This window comes from Ixodes scapularis, unplaced genomic scaffold (genome assembly GCF_016920785.2).
Source record: "Ixodes scapularis isolate PalLabHiFi unplaced genomic scaffold, ASM1692078v2 PGA_scaffold12__126_contigs__length_90152505, whole genome shotgun sequence".
Classification (NCBI taxonomy): Eukaryota; Metazoa; Arthropoda; class Arachnida; order Ixodida; family Ixodidae; genus Ixodes; species Ixodes scapularis.
In genome coordinates, this window is record NW_024609838.1 from 76,007,918 (window position 1) to 76,023,844 (window position 15,927).

A 15,927-nucleotide genomic window follows, 5' to 3' on the forward strand; every position below is an offset into this window, starting at 1 on the left:
CTTTATAGTCCTTAACTCCCATTGATTACTATCACTTCTCTTTAATTCCCCTCAATTCACTTTGATTCCTCTTAATTTGCTTTATAGTCCTTAATTTCCATTATGCTTCTCTTCCTCTTAATTCACTGATTCCTCTAAATTTGGTTTATAGTCCTTAATTCCAATTAATTATTCTTCTCTTTAATTCCACTTTGTTTCCTCTTGACTTGCTTTATAGTCTAATTCCCATTGAATACTCTTTCTTTTTAATTCTCATTAATTCACTTTGATACCTCTTAATTTGCTTTAGTCCTAAATTCCTATTAATTACTCTTCTCCTTAATTCTTCTTAATTCACATTCATTCCCCTTAATTTGCTTTAGAGTCCTTAATTCCCATTGATTACTCTTACTTCTCTTTAATTCCTCTTAATTCACTGATTCCTCTGAATTTGCATTATAGTCCTTAATTCCCATTGATTACTATTACTTCTCTTTAATTCCCCTTAATTCACTTTGATTCTTCTAAATTTGCTTTATAGTCCTTAATTCCCATTCATTACTATTACTTCTCTTTAATTCACTTTGATTCCTCTTAATTTGCTTTATAGTCCTTAATTTCCATTGATTTTGCTTCTTTAATTCCTCTTAATTCACTTTGATTCCTCTTAATTTGCTTTAGTCTTTAATTCCCATTGAATACCCTTCTTTTTAATTCACTTTGATTCCCCTTAATTTGCTTTATAGTCCTTAAATCCCATTGATTACTCTTACTTCTCTTTAAATTGTCTTAATTCACTTTGATTCCTCTAAATATTTGCTTTGTAGTCCTTAATTCCCATTGATTACTATTACTTCTCTTTAATTCCCCTTAATTCACTTTGATTCCTCTTAATTTGCTTTATAGTCCTAAATTCCTATTGATTACTCTTACTTCTCTTTAATTCCTCTTAAATCACTTTGATTCCTCTTAATTTGCTTTACAGTCCTTAATTCCCATTGATTACTATTGCTTCTCTTTAATTCCTCTTAATTCACTTCGATTCCTCTTAATTTGCTTTATAGTACTTAATTCCCATTGATTACTCTTACTCCTTTAATTCCTCTTAATTCACTGATTCCTCTTAATTCGCTTTATAGTCTTCAACTCCAATTGATTACTCTTCTTTTTAATTCCTCTTAATTCACTTTGATTTCTCCTAACTCGCTTTGTCATCCTTCTTAATTTCACTGCCTCTAATTCACCTGAGCGGTCATGGAAACGTTTTCGTACCTTTCGTGGCAGCAACGTGTTTTCGCTCAAGGACTTTGAAGGTCGACTGAATGATGAGACATAGAAGGCTTCTCCCTTAATAACAAAAGATAAAACAGCTTGGACAAACAACACGCGGTATATTTGAGCTTTGCTGTACAAAACATGGGAGACAACAATTTGTAAGCAGACGCAGTCGGGTGAACCTCGTCCAACCGTGCAATCTTCATGACTAAAGTGACGTTTCCGCGAGGCTGCTGCTAGGCAGTCCAAAACGCTCGTTTGCCCGACGGCGCCGAGAGGTCGATGACTTTTTTTGTTGCCGAGATGGCGATCACCCTAATATGTTTCTTCGTAAATTGCTGTAAACAAAGTGAGAAACATTGGGCAACGGTTAGTCTCAAAACTGTGTCGGCAACATTGATGTGGCAATATTACGAGGAAAACTAGCGAAATGGCACACATAGCTTCTGAAAGAATGAACGACCGGCATTTATTTTTCTAGCTCGAGCCTATTGTGGTCAATAATTTGTCCATGCAGGACTAGAGAAAAGTGCTACGAGGAGAGGTTGACCAGTAAAGTTGAGGAGTATTTCTATGTAGGCAGGCATATAGCAACATACACACATGAGACATATTATATTTTCCGGACTACACGAGGATGTTTTTCTAGGTCATTCATTATGACGAGACGTGGCGGATTTTGTGAAGGCGAGGGATCATTAATAACGATTTACGTACGATACCAGCTTCTTTGTGAACTAATAAGGGAGGCATTGCTTAAGGTGTGCCGTCTACGAGAACTTCTGCCGTGCGAACTAGGCATCAGGTGCGGACTATCTAAGGAAAAACTTTCATTTTTCAACTGAAATTCGCCCCTGCAGACTACCATCCGGAAAATATTGCGAGCGTTAAGGAACTGGTTAGTGCTATTTTTTTTTATTTACAGAATACCTACAGTGCCTCGAGGGCTTTATCATAGGAGGGGCAGGAAATAACACACACACACACAAAAAGACACAAAATGGTCACTTGTCCGCACAATTAGTTATACAACCGAGTAAAAGGTAAAATATTGTCCGAGATGCTCACCAGTTCCCCTGGCAGCAAATTTCACCCTCTTATTGTTTTTACAAAAAAGGAATTATGGAAACTGTTTGTTTCATAGGGACATGCAAAAACCTTTCTAGAGTTATCACACCTTGCTGAAACATTTGTTTCAGCAAGGTGTGCCGCAGAACAAGATGTAAAAATTGATCAGTTAGTTCAAAATAAAGAATATTCAGAGCCAAAATTTTTTTTCTGACAACTGCAATTTCCTTTTTATAGAAAAAAGCATTATTTAAAAGAAAATCGTGCAGCATTTTATAGGAATTTGCACGTGATGTACCAACAAACTTGTTGATTAACTAACAATTCTTCTTAGTAATATTGAAAAAAAAAAGAGACAAGGATTTGTTTTATACATAAGTATGCCCAGTCAGATATATTATACTACTGCAAAATACACTCCATCCACCTGGTCAGGCATGTGCCCCCCTCTATTTTTTTTTTTTTTTGCAAATTTTGATGAGAAAAAACTTACTGAAGTTTATAAACACAAACATTATATTTTCAGATATTTTCTTTTCAGAATTTCTTATCACATTTCATTAAGGGAGGAAACTGTAGCACAAACAAAAGCATTGATTGTACCTTCTTCTTCATCATCAATCAGTGGAGAATCACTAGGCTCCTTACTGCAAAAGAAAAAAGAAGCTAGTTTCAACTACCAGTTATTCACCCATCAGCTAGGCTCTCCAAACAACCACCGAAAACAAACTTACTCATAATTGGGGGACAACGCCTTCCGCGATGTCATGACCTGCGCAAAATCATAAACGGTACACGTTTAAGAAAAAAGTCTACGAATACAAAAGCAAGGTGCACGGGGTGCCAAGAAGCACTCGCAAGCAACGGCACCTCAGCTCGAGCACAAACCACGCTTCTATGCGCGCAGCCGTCGTAAAGATCCGAACGACCCAAGCATGCAACGAACGCGGCGTTCGAGTGCAAGGTCAAATGCACGACCAAAGGCGTGCACCGCGGTAGAAAACGGCGAATCGCTGGAAAGCTGCAAAGAACAAAAATGTACGATGCAGATCACGTCTACGGTTGAGTCCCATGCACATAATAAGCTTTCGTACAAGCGCGTGCGTTTGTCGGTCTCGTCAATGGCGGCTCGGCTTAAGCACCCCCAATCGCCAGAATAGGGGTTCTCAAAGGGTTCTCGTTTCGAAAAATGCCCGTCTGTCCACCGATAGCCAAAGAACCCGTCCTGGTCTTGGCACTGACGCGGTAAAGCGAGGGATTAGCTTAAGGGCCTTGCGATCTATAATGCACATACCATTGGCTCGTAGTTCAATGGGTAACTTGCATCAAATGCTGGAAAAACACCCCATTGAGGGCCGGGAATGGTCGAGGAAATTCGGCTACTTTTCATTTCATTTCATTTATTGTTCCCTTAAAGCACCCGTAGGGCTTTACATAAGGGGGGGCTTTGACAACAAACAAAAACAAAGAAAGGAAAAACACAGGGTTAAAGGTTGCTAAATATCGAGAAAAGTAGCAAGTGCAGCTTTGAATCCAGATGAGTTTTGAATTGTAACAATATGTTCTGGCAGAGAGTTCCATTCTGAAAGTAATAACTGCAGTGGAGAGAATTTAAAAAGGTTCGTCCTTGGTGGATACTGTGGGAAACCGCTCCTAAGAACTCCGTTTGAGAACCCATCACGCTAGGTTATCTTCCAGACAGAAACTCTGTGGGGCTCTTTGTCCCACCAGAGTAAAACCTAGATAGTGATCCACCATGCATAATGAGCCCCATTCTCCCTGGATGCATTGTAGCTCCACAGCCCCTAATACGCAGGGTTTGCTGCCGGTTGAACGGAGGCCTCCCAGCCTTGTATTGGCAATGGCACCAGGGGCCACAAATGGAAGTGTGGCACACCTGTCGCATTGTGCCGGCCTATCTTTCCGCCAACTGTCGGCGCGGGTATAGGAATGAACCGAGCCATAGTTCCGTGACCACGCGGTAAACTTCCGTGCTCGATGCAAGCCCGTGCAAATTCCGACAAAGCAAGATGTCGTTGAGTGTTGTACGCGATACTTAAAATCGTGTTTAAAAATTTGGCTCATGCGACTCTACGACGTGAAAATTTAAAACGTATATGTGCGCCATCAAACTGCTGTTTCCGGCGCAAAACGTTGGGGAAATGGCACGCACTTCCCCGCAATTTGTTTCCCCATTCGAAACAGCGATGTGGCTAAATGTTCTAAAGACTGCATAAGGCCTACGAGCACCGACAATTTGACAAAAATCAAAGCCACCGAGACAGCAGCGTGGTTTCAATAGCAGTGCCGAGAATGATGCCAGGCTGGCAAAACGTGCCTGTTCACGGCACATGAAAAAACGGGTGACAAAAACACAATAAAAACACTGCAACAACACCAGCCAAGCTCCAAGCTCAAAAGCAAAGCAGTTGGCGTGCCACAGAGCATGCCCCGCTGGCGCATCCGAGCAAAAGCGAGTTTTTTGCAAAGCCAGGAAAGGGCCATCTACAGTGCGCAGTCCCCTTCCTCTAAATGGACCACTCCAGTTGAGCCTTCGATTTGCCATGAAAAATATTAAAATTCAAACGATAGTAGAAAACCAAATGCCTTAGTAACGATCCTTTAGCTTGTCCAAAGTGCAATGCCCTCCAAGTCTGTTCTACAGACCACCTCCCAAAACCATCTTTCTTACTCCATCAAAATAAAGTTGTAGGGTGTATTTTAGTGGTGCATTTACCTCAAGAAATTTCAAAGTGTCAAGATTTCTGATATCCTATATATATATCAAGCAGCGAATCTTCTCCTCACTGCCATCTAAATGCATGTGAACCGAATTTGCAGTAGAACCTTTCGTAGACAATGAAAAACATTCGCTTCATTCCATATATAGGTAGGCACATATTCCAAACATTGAGACTGTCTAGGAATGGATGTACTAAACCTACGCGGACAACGAGGCTTCTCGAACTGGAGTGGACCTCTGAGCAGCAATCTACGCAAACTACGGCCAGACATGTGCGTCGGCTACGGCTTCAGCTAGTGCAGTCAGACGCAATCCGGTGACTTGCCCCACGCAGGTCGTCAGCTTGGCCAACCAATGGTAGGGCCGCTGGGGCCAGTCTTCCCAGTCGTCACCTCCCTATGGCCGACACCGGTCGTCAACTTTCGTGGCTTCAAAACGATCGCACTGTGCGAACGGGCAACAAACACTGCTCCCCAACGTGACATAAGAAGCTTTTTTGACGATTCGGTGATGCTCGGGTGTAGGGTGGCACAAGCGGATTTTCCGCCGTAAAATGAGCCGTAAAGATCGGCACCTGCACAGAGAAAGTTCAAACTTTCACGGAATGTGCACCGAGCAGGTCAGTTTTACCACATGAAATTTCAAGGCGTTGTTCTCTCCCTCTAAAAAATGAGAGCAACAAACTTGTCCAAGAGAGAGTTAGCGATGCTATTAATTTGAGGTACCATCTGCCGATAGGTGCAGCGAGCGGATGTCGCATTCTGCTGTCCGCTCGCTGCACCTATCGGTAGATGGCGCCACAAGTTAATAATGTAACTAACTCAGTTGTCTGCAAATGCGCCCCACATTGACTTGGGCAAGTTTGACAGCACTGACAGCACACATTCAGTAAAAGTTAGAACTTTCCATGTGCAGGCACCGTTTTACGGTGGAATATTTGCTTGTGCCAGCCTATACATAAGTGAGGCTGTAAACAAGCCGTTTATGACAAGTTTGCGAGCAGTGTCTGGTGAACGTTTGTCTGGTGCAAACTGGGCCACTGTGGATCACGTGAAATTTGTGTCCTTCAGAAGGCCACAGAAAGTTATGCATCAATTTAAAACAAAAAAACAAAACTAGCTTTTAGTTTGGGGAAATTTTTGAAGCCCACAGATTCATAAAAAGAAGCAAGCAACTGATCATCTCTACTTAAATGACAAAGTGCTGAAAAAAAGCTACACCCTTTCAACTCGCTCACAAAGAGTAGCACCGAGAAATTCGAGACACACTGCAAAAATTAGAGATTATTTGGTCCATCTGTCTCATCTCAAACGGTCTGTTCTTATCCACAAACTGGCCACTGGTGCCTCCCAACACGCAGTTACTTCACCTACAATACCCCACAGGACCTCCGTCAGAGGGGCTCCTAAGGTGCCATTTATGCCAAATGACCAAGTGCCACACGACAACTGAAAAGGCATTGATTTAGATCAAATGATGGCATTTGAGTTGCTACGTGGCACTCACGTAATGGTATTGAAACAGAATGTCATTTGGCGTAAATGGCATTTTAGCTGCCCGTCCGAGAGGGGTACGAGAGATCTGAAGCTGCTGGCAAAACATTCTCAGTTTCCCTCAGAAACATGATCTTGCCAATAGTCTCAATTATTTCACTCTTATAGGCTAACTGCACAAGACTAAAAACTGAGGGGTGCACCCTGTTGAAAATGTATCCACATTCAACCTCAAAACTCTCATTCTTCATTTCGGGGAGTGACTCTAAGCATCCATGGCCGAGACCGAAGTCTGATTCTCCGGGGGATGCTTCGGATGAGGGTGGGCGGTGTGCACTGGCAACAGAGCGACCCATGCAAAAGAGAGGAGTGCCAAGCAAGAACAAGCGCTTACGAATTTGATGGATTCGGCATCTACCTCAATGTTGGTCAGCTCCACGTAGCCAACTGAAATCAAAGTTGGGAGAGAAAGGGCATCACGTACCGTCGTGAAACATGCCTCAAGTGGCAAACGAAATCTAGGGGTTACGATACATGCAAACATTAGAGGTCACGACAACAGCCGAGCAAAAAGGTAGAAGCATATGCTAGGAACCTTGCATAGGAGCATGGTGTTCCACCAGAGCAGTAAATATAGAAACATAAAGTCAAGATTGTTCCCACAAAGGATCTAATGACCAAAACGTTCCAGAAAAATGGCACAAATTTTTGGGGAATGGCCCATGTTCCGTGATATTCGTCCCTGAATTTTGCACTTTTATTCGGAACATGGGCTGGTTACGCAAATTCTACAAAATAAAACAGTCTTGGCATACGACCGCCTCAAAGTTTGTTATGAAACATATATCCTAATTACAGTAAATAAAAGTTAATTAACGAATTTTAGTTAATGTGTTCGATAATAGTGATGGTTATGTTCCCATCTAATGTCCACCAAGCCACATAAACACGCAATGAAAACCACACTTGTAAGACTTTTCCCCCTTTATTTAAAAGTTTGGCGCAGCTAAAAAGAAATGCACTGTATGCTAAATGTTTGCTCAAAAATGGAAAGGAAAAGAAGCTCAGTCTTTTAACTGGACAGGCCGAAGCACGAATCTTAACGTAGGGTTAGCAATGGCATCATCGAGGGCGCAGAATTTAAAAACGTTAACTGACGCCGATGTTAACTGTCGGCGTCGGTTAACCCAAATGCACATTTTTTTCTTTCGGCGTCAGTTGTCATTAAACCAACACGCTCCTCAGTTCCCTTTAAACACGTTGTTTCTAATTATGTTTTGCGTTCCAAATAACCGTGTTTTTCTTTTTACGCACTGATCAGTTTAATTTTCGTTTTTATGCATGCCATTCGGACATTCTAGACCTAAGAGAGGAAATAAGTAAGTAACAGAGAGCGGGCTTTAAAACAGTGTCTGGCCGCTCCAAAATGGACTCGAGGTCCTTTAAAGGGACACGGCCGTAGATCGAGAAGGGCTGGGAAGAGGGTGCACTGACCGTCCCCCCTGTCGTTCTTGACCAGCCACTTGCCCGGGGGGTTCCGGTCCATGCGGAGGATGAGCACGGCCTCCCCTCCCCGCAGGGCCAGGTCCAGGCGGCCCCCCCGGCTGCTGCGGCGGGCACGCCCCGTGTCCAGGGGCTCCTCGCCACCCTCCAGCTGCACAAGGGGCAGTCCCTCGCACCCAACTTGCTCGTCCGCCCCTTAGGGGACGCCCCCTCCGCTGCCCCCGAGTTGCTAGTTTGAGCAATACCCTATTTTCCAAATCCACATGCCACGCACGTTTCAATGTTTACATTTTTATGTGGTTCAGACACCTACGGGTACGGACAGTGCCGCCACACCAATAGAGCGAGCTGGAGGGTTCCTTAGCTGCGCTCAGAGACAGTTTAGATAGAAAAGTTTCAAGATCCCAAACCACCACCTTTGAACGGAGCTTTTTGAGGCACTATTTTGGCCTATCTAAGCCACCCATTGATGCGTAACTATGAGCCAATGCTGTCGGTACGTACGGCATTGTTTGCCAGGTGTGTAGGGTAGGCTTTTGCGCTCATTTATTGTTTCTATGCCAATACCGGGTGGGGAGCTCCCTGGCTGTCAGTTGAGAAAAAATGGGGTTCCTCGAGATAGGAAAGCTTGGGACAAACTCCCAAAAGACTCCTTCCGTGAAGTGCCTACACATGAGTCACAAATAAAGAAAGAAGATACAGCGCAATATTTGCGTCGTGCTACACTCATTTTGAGTGAGGAGCGAATCCGAAACGTGCTTCCATTCTGGCACGTCGACCTAAAATAGAAGCACGTCACAATCCTCAAAACGGCTCTCACAACCTAAATATTGCGCTAAAAATCTTCTCTTTGCCCGAAAAAGATTTTTTTTGGGACACACATTCTCACCGGGGACTTTTTAGAAAAAGCAAGTGGAGTGCAGTGCCCCTCTAAAGCCGTCAAAAGAAAAATATAAATCGCCTCAACCCTACGTACGAGGTTAGAATTACACAGAATACACCCAAGACGACACCGTCTAAGGTTACGCCGCACAGTCACGTGACCTGAAGTGGCACCGACCGCGTGACCGTCGCATACTGTGGAAAGTTCTCGGTCTGACGCGGTCACGCAACGCCAACCACGATGTCGCAGTGTCACGTACTTGTACCGTCCGAAACTACGACGCGACACCGTGACCTCACGTGACCCAATGTCACGTACATGGTCACGTGGAAGGCCACGTTACATGTGTTCGTAAGAGTATTTCTAATGCGATAGACTCTGTAACTGGCCCATAAAAGCATTCCGCTTTAAAACAGAAATAAAGCAACGAGACGGGTGAGCCGAGATCTTGCATTGTTGGCCATATCATAGCATAACTCAAACAGATATTGTATTTTCGAGACTACCGTAAAATCCTAAAACATCCCCCCCCCCCCCCCCCCTTTTTTAGCACGATTTGCTATTTCTTCAAAAAACACCGAAAGATAGCCCACTTATTGTAATTGCGGGGCCCTGGCCAATGGTGACCTCGGCAGAAATGGTGTTACTTAACCACGGCAAGAGATCAGCAAACACTGCTGAATGGAAAGGACAGTCGTCTTTGGTTCTTTGCCTCTCCCTGGGATTACAAGTTTCGCAGGTCACAAAATCAAAAATTAGCATATTTTTAAACATTCTTTTTGTTGCACATTGAAAGTTAATTTACTCCTTATCTTTGCCCGATTTGCTTTCGATTTTAGGTGGGCTATTGAAATCTGTAATACGGTATACACATTTCAAAGTAGGAATTTTATGCGGTGCAGACTATCTACATGTGCAGAGTATACAAAAATGTGTTTCTTCGAGATCATTCGTTATTAAAATTGCGACAAATTTTCTGTAGCAATTGTACTCTTCGTAGCTTTAGAGACTTCCCATACCCAGTTTCTAGTGGTCATTCTTGATCACTACACTTTATAAATGACACGTCAATAATGATTTTTGTTGGGTACAAGCCCTTTTGAGCTTGTACCCAACATATGCTGTTGCATATGTTAATTTTTCACGTGCATACTATCCGAGGAAAAACCTTTTTTTCTTCGACCGACATTTGTCCTTGTGGACTATATTCCAGAAAATATGGTAATAGCGATCCAAGGCTAAACATTGAAATAACTTTCTGTGGCAATCGAAAAAAGAGAAAAGACCGCACATGCGTTGACTTTGTTTTCCCAAGAGCATTGGCTCGCGTGGCATTATTATGATGATGTATCCCCGTGACTTCGGTTTCATCGTTACCATGGCATTCGGCCCTACGAGTCAGGCTGATGGCTAAAGGGCCATGGTAGCGTACAATCTTCATTATTTCCACTCGCGAACCCTAACCGAACGTTTCAAACGAAGCATCGGTCCCCGGGAGAACCAAAATGCGCCGACTCACTCCAAACTTTTTCCGTAGCTTCTCGCTTTCCCGGTCCTTCTTGTCCTTGGACTTTCCCTCCTTTTTGGCAGAGCGATCGGCCTTGTCAGACGCCGTGGAGGAATGCCTGCAGAAATGGCGCAAGTCCATTCAGTTAGTGTTCCCACGTGTAGCTTCCGGTAACCACGAGAGATAGGCAACGAACTCCAAGTAGCTCAAAACTGTGTCAATTAAAAACACCGGACCAAAGCACTTTCAGAAGTTTGTCGATTCAACGCGGCACAAACTCTGGAGCTCCGACGATTGTTTTAGCTACCCAGTGCAAGGGTATCGTTCGAATGCCGATGGCTTCATGATTCCTAAATGCTGTCTCATTTCCCCATTATATAGTTAGCTGGAAAAGTCATGTTCAGTTCGATACCCATACTAAAACTTTGTTTTCCCTATTTTGTCTCCACCATCCAAAAGTGATGTCGCCAATGGAAACATGGCGCACGGCTGGCAATGAGGTACTCTCGCATCTACCGTACTCGCGTCTCGCAAGGAAACAAGGGCATTTGTGCCATCTTAAAGGTTGACCTACAGAATCCTCCTCTGCCGGGAAGAAAACCGGTTGCTGGTTTCCTCCTCGCACTCCGTTCTCCTCCTCTCCACAAGGAGCAGAGGAGGAGGGTTTCCCTCTTTCTCGGGTGGAAAGGAGGAATTAAGAGTTTCCTCATTTCTGGCTGTTCATCGACCTTTAAAGGGGCCCTGCAATCATATTTAAGCATCTACCTTTTATGCAGTTTCCACGTCTCTTGGGGTTCGGGCAAGCCAGCGGGCACGGAAAGAGTAGCTAAATATCAGTGCGCCATATTTTAACCGGACGACACGGAAACCTCCTCCACCGACGAGGGCGACCCGCGGTACCGAAAGCGCACGAAATGTGACGTCTTTGGTCCTGGGCTTACTACTGGTCAGAGCCACTAAAAACTTCTTTTTGGTCGAAATACAAAATATAAGTGGCGCGAACCGTTTCAATTATTTATAAAAGTAGTTTTTGTTCACTATTATAGATGAAAAAAAGAAAGAAATGCAGTTTATAAGGTACGGAAACAAGAAATGACCCGTCAACATACCCGCCGCCAAGCGGTGGAAAAGGCGGCGCATACTAGAAAGGAGTAGTGGGATAAGGCGCCGACACGGAAAAATCCCAGATGCACGCGGTGGCACTGCAGTCGTCTGGACAAGAGGATCCGACCGGCTCCGAGCGTTCCGAAGGCCGTCGGCGAGAGGCTTTGTCTTGCGGTTTGGCCGTTTCGCGATATGGCAGCGCGAAGTGGCTCCCATTCTTAACTGATCTTTATCCCGTGTTTGCTGTCGTTTGTGGCCAATGAAGTGTCATGCCGAATTAGTGTTTAATCGCGCAGCAAACGCAATGAAAGCCGCTTTGGCTGCCCGCTGCGTACAGACTATCCAGATCATGCTTTAGTGGTGCCCTCTGGCGCCGTCGACACGGAGTGCGGCGGCCGTGAGTGCTCGATGAGCTCACTATTCCTCCTCTAGTTCACGGCCACTCAAGCCAGGACCTACGACGTCATGAAGGAGGTTATTTTTTGCTTGTTTTTGTAATTCTAAATTGCCTATAACTTTTAAAATAAAGCGAATTTCGCGAAAAGAAAAGTTTCACTAAGTTACTACGTTCAGTGCGCTCAGGTTCGGTGCAAATTAAAAAACAGTAAAAAGTCCTTGCAGGGCCCCTTTAAGGTAATATTAATCTCTACGGTAGAACCTTAATTATACGACTTTTGCGGGACCGCCCACGAAATTGTTGTATAATCCGGAAGTCGTATCATCCAAAAAACATTACGGACAGCGATCGGCCTCATACGAAAAAGACAAGCGGTGGTTTTACTGATGTCCAAGCTAATAATTTGCTATACTTCGATGAAGCAAAAACTGTCAAAACAAATTGAAACAAAACTGTAGAAATGTGCAGTAAAGGCGCGAGTAACTGACTTTTTTTACGGTCACGAAACATCAGCTTTTATCGAAGGCCGCAAGTTCTGGAAGCAGATCAGTGACGCCATCGTGGGTGCAAACAAAACCGAGGTATATCTTTTTTTTTCTGCTTCTTCCATAATTTTTAGCTTTACTCATATCGTCAATGGTGTCCGTTTGCGAGACATCGTTCGAGTGCGTGCACAATTGCGACAATGGGATCCTTGTCGCTTTTCTTGCTTTCCAAAAGCGGGAACTGCGGGAACCAGTGAAAGTGTGCTCAATCCTGGGAGAAGCAACGAGTTGGAGAACGTGGTGCGCAGAGGAAAGGGAGGGTAAACGAGAGAACGATAGGATGAGCGGAGCAAGGATGGCAACACAAAATCTCCGGGGCATTTCACAACCCAGGGAGGAGAAAGGCCCCCTCTGAATTCGTCCCGCGTTTCCCTCCGGAACGTCGTATGATGCGGGACATGTAGAATCACTGAATTGAACCATGGTTAAAAGCGCTAAAAAAGACGTACACAAGAAAGAAGACAAACACGGGCGCCCGTGTTTGTCTTCTTTCTTGTGTACGTCTTTTTTAGCGCTTTTAACCATGGTTCAATTCAGTCAACACCAACTAGCCCAACAACAAGTTCTTTTACAATGTAGAATCACGCCTCGTGTAAACAAAATTTTTAATGCGTTATTTCTATGAGGAGTTTGTCGGGACCAGGCAAATCTGTCTTACAATGCGGGATGCCGTATAAACCGAGGACGCATAATCGAGGTTCCACTGTATTTGTACAAAGATGGCCTTGGCCTCTGTGCTGCAGCAATTGGGATTTTGAGAAAAACATTTTGCAACTAGGAACGCTTGAGCAGCGGTTCACTATTTTCGTAAAATCGTTGGCTTAAACCCATTCTCTTCTATCAGAAGCGAGCAATAATGGTGGCAAAAAGTAGAAGGGTCTCGCAATACACCTTTTGCCAAATTACCCAAGCACCGAGAAAAATGTTTGGCTTCTGGGTACGGGTGCCGCATACGCTCGCATCAACTAAATGCACGTGAAATTCCTCTTCTCCCACACCCTCTCTCTCTAAAAACCGATTGCTTTCTTCTCAATTGGATTGGGCTCGACGTGCGACACAACCCTTCCCATGAGCCCATGCAAATTCGTCTTAAGCTGGTTGTCTGCTTCGCAACGACGCCATGAGGGAGCGTCCGATGGCCGCTGCTCCGTTGTTTACGGCATGGACGTAGGTCTGTCTTCTTGTAATGTGACCTTGACGGCAATGCAATGTTGTTCTGTGGGTTGTGCAAATAGTATTGCAAAAGAAAACCTTCTCCTTGTTCCACAAAACACGCTGTTCTTTTTTTATTTTTGGTTGAAAAGAGCCATAGTTATGTGAAGGAAAACGGAGGTAAACGGAAATATATGCTTATCAGACTAGCTTTTAGCCCTGGACAGCGGCTGCCTGCCAGGGGTCGTTCTCGCATAATGTGACCGTTATCAGTTTGGTACCTTTTGTTTTAGAAACGATGCACACAGGGATTTACTGCAAATATCTGCAAAAAATGATCTAGTTTTGGGCTTCTGGATTTGGATAATTTTAAACAAAAGTAACTTAACTTTGAACTTTAAAACAGAACTGCTAGACCAGCAGTCTTGTCTACCCACAAAATGTACCTGCATTCAATGGAGGGGGGATGTAAATAGCAGATGAATTTGCAAGCCATATAGACTATTACAGACCTGCCAATGCATGTGCATTGTTTTCAGGTAGCGTCTCATGTTTTTTGAAGAATGCATCAGGTAAACAGAAGCCCTGGTTCAGCAAAACAATCGGTAGCGCTAAAGATCACAAAAACATCTATCGTCTACACGCGTCGTGGTGCCTTTTGTCTCCCGATCCCAAGTAATTCCTTCTCCGCAAATAAACTTTTTTTTCTTTTTTCTACACTCAGGAATTAGTGTTTTACATGACCTGCCGGCTCTCAGTACATGTTGCAATGAATGGGAAAATACAATTTAGTTCTGCAGTCCGTGTCCATGTCCCAAAATAATTGGTACAGCATTGCTGTTCTCTTAAAGGGGCACTGATACGTCAAAATCATATATTTTTATTATCCGACACGATTGAAAACGATACCTGGACATTACCCTCAAAATTCGAAACTTGGGAATTCAGTATTTGTGAAGTAAGAAAAACACTGTCTGCCGTTGCCACCCCGACCCGAAGCGAGGAGGTGAGGAGCGAGAGAGAAGGTTGCCGGCATACCAGGAAAAACCCGATTCCTCCATGCGTGCCGCGATGCCTGCCTATTGCTGCGAGCAGACGACGAATGATGTCTTGCTGCTTCTGCGTGAAAGGCTGCCCCGGCGATGTCACAACCAAAACTATGATACACAAACAAAAACCCAGTTATTGCGATTGTTTGAAAATTTCCTTTTCGAAGTCTGAGAGGTCACCGGGCACCTAAGAAAAATCACTTCGTCCGATTCCCTGACTCACCGATCAGCCATGTTTTCTGAGGGAGGATAAAAATCCAGGAGGCGACATCACAATGGACTCAGATTTTTGGTATTTCAAAAAGAAAGGCCGTAGTGCGTTCGCAATTGCATTAAAAAACATGTTTTAGGATTGCCATTATTAAATATTATAGAAATGTCGCCTACAAAGCTTCGAAATTTCACGATATTTGATGTCACAAATTAAAAAAAGCGAGGGGGTGAGGGGCGGGAGAGAAAAACAACAAAAATTAAAAGGCGCGCACGCGCGTAAGGCAATTTTTTTTGCAATGCAGGATTTTTTTTTGTCTATGACTACAACTTGCATCGTTTCAGTCAATAAAAAAAAAATACGACCTTTGAGGTGTCAGTGCCCCTTTAAGTCGTCTGCATTGGTCTTCATTTTGTCTTCAACCCGAGCGACTGCAATTCTGCTAGCAATGACATTAACTGCTCGAGACATCCTCCCGCACTCATGACCTCAAGTAAAGGCCCGTTCACACTCTTGCAACTGAGTACGACCGAGAAAGACGAGACCTGTTGAAACCTTTTAAAATTTCTTAGGACGAGGGAACACACTGGCATACTTGTGCCATCTACGCGGTGACCCTGGAACTGCATTTCACAAGAGCAAAGGTTTTGCGGGATTTCTGAGGTCAATGTGCGTAATACCTATAAGAAAGGCTCGCTTGTAATGTTGACAAAAGTTTTTCGAGCCACGAAAGAAAGGATAATGCGCGAGAAATAGAAAATATGCCAGAACACTTGGGTACCAGTTTACACTGGTACCCAATATAGATGGCACCAGCGTGTCCTCTCGTTGTAAGAGGTCTCAAAGCACCCAGTTCTAAAAGGTCGCAAGCGTGTGAACAGGCCTTTAAGGTGTAGGAACGCTACGCATTTTAGGTTGTAAAACAGAACTGTCGTCGTATTTGAAGGACTTCAGGGTCATTCTCCCTCGTGGCAGCAGGACGGCTGCCGGGAAAATTGGGCGAGGAGATTTCGCCTTG

At 44.1% G+C, this 15,927-nt stretch overlaps 1 protein-coding gene across 1 annotated transcript in view; it reads right to left on the reverse strand.

Annotated features, from left to right (window-relative positions):
- Positions 1–1,350: 1,350 nt before the first annotated feature.
- LOC8037845 (FYN-binding protein 1) overlaps positions 1,351–15,927 on the reverse strand; it is a 57,772-nt gene continuing 43,195 nt past the window's right edge. The window contains exons 6-11 of the mRNA XM_029987738.3: positions 10,464–10,569; positions 8,053–8,212; positions 6,953–7,005; positions 3,057–3,094; positions 2,926–2,969; positions 1,351–1,592 (exon numbers count right to left, since the gene is read on the reverse strand). Of these exons, the coding sequence (XP_029843598.2) occupies positions 1,570–1,592; positions 2,926–2,969; positions 3,057–3,094; positions 6,953–7,005; positions 8,053–8,212; positions 10,464–10,569 (424 nt within the window). The 3' untranslated portion in view covers positions 1,351–1,569. The remainder of the gene's footprint in view (positions 1,593–2,925; positions 2,970–3,056; positions 3,095–6,952; positions 7,006–8,052; positions 8,213–10,463; positions 10,570–15,927) is intronic.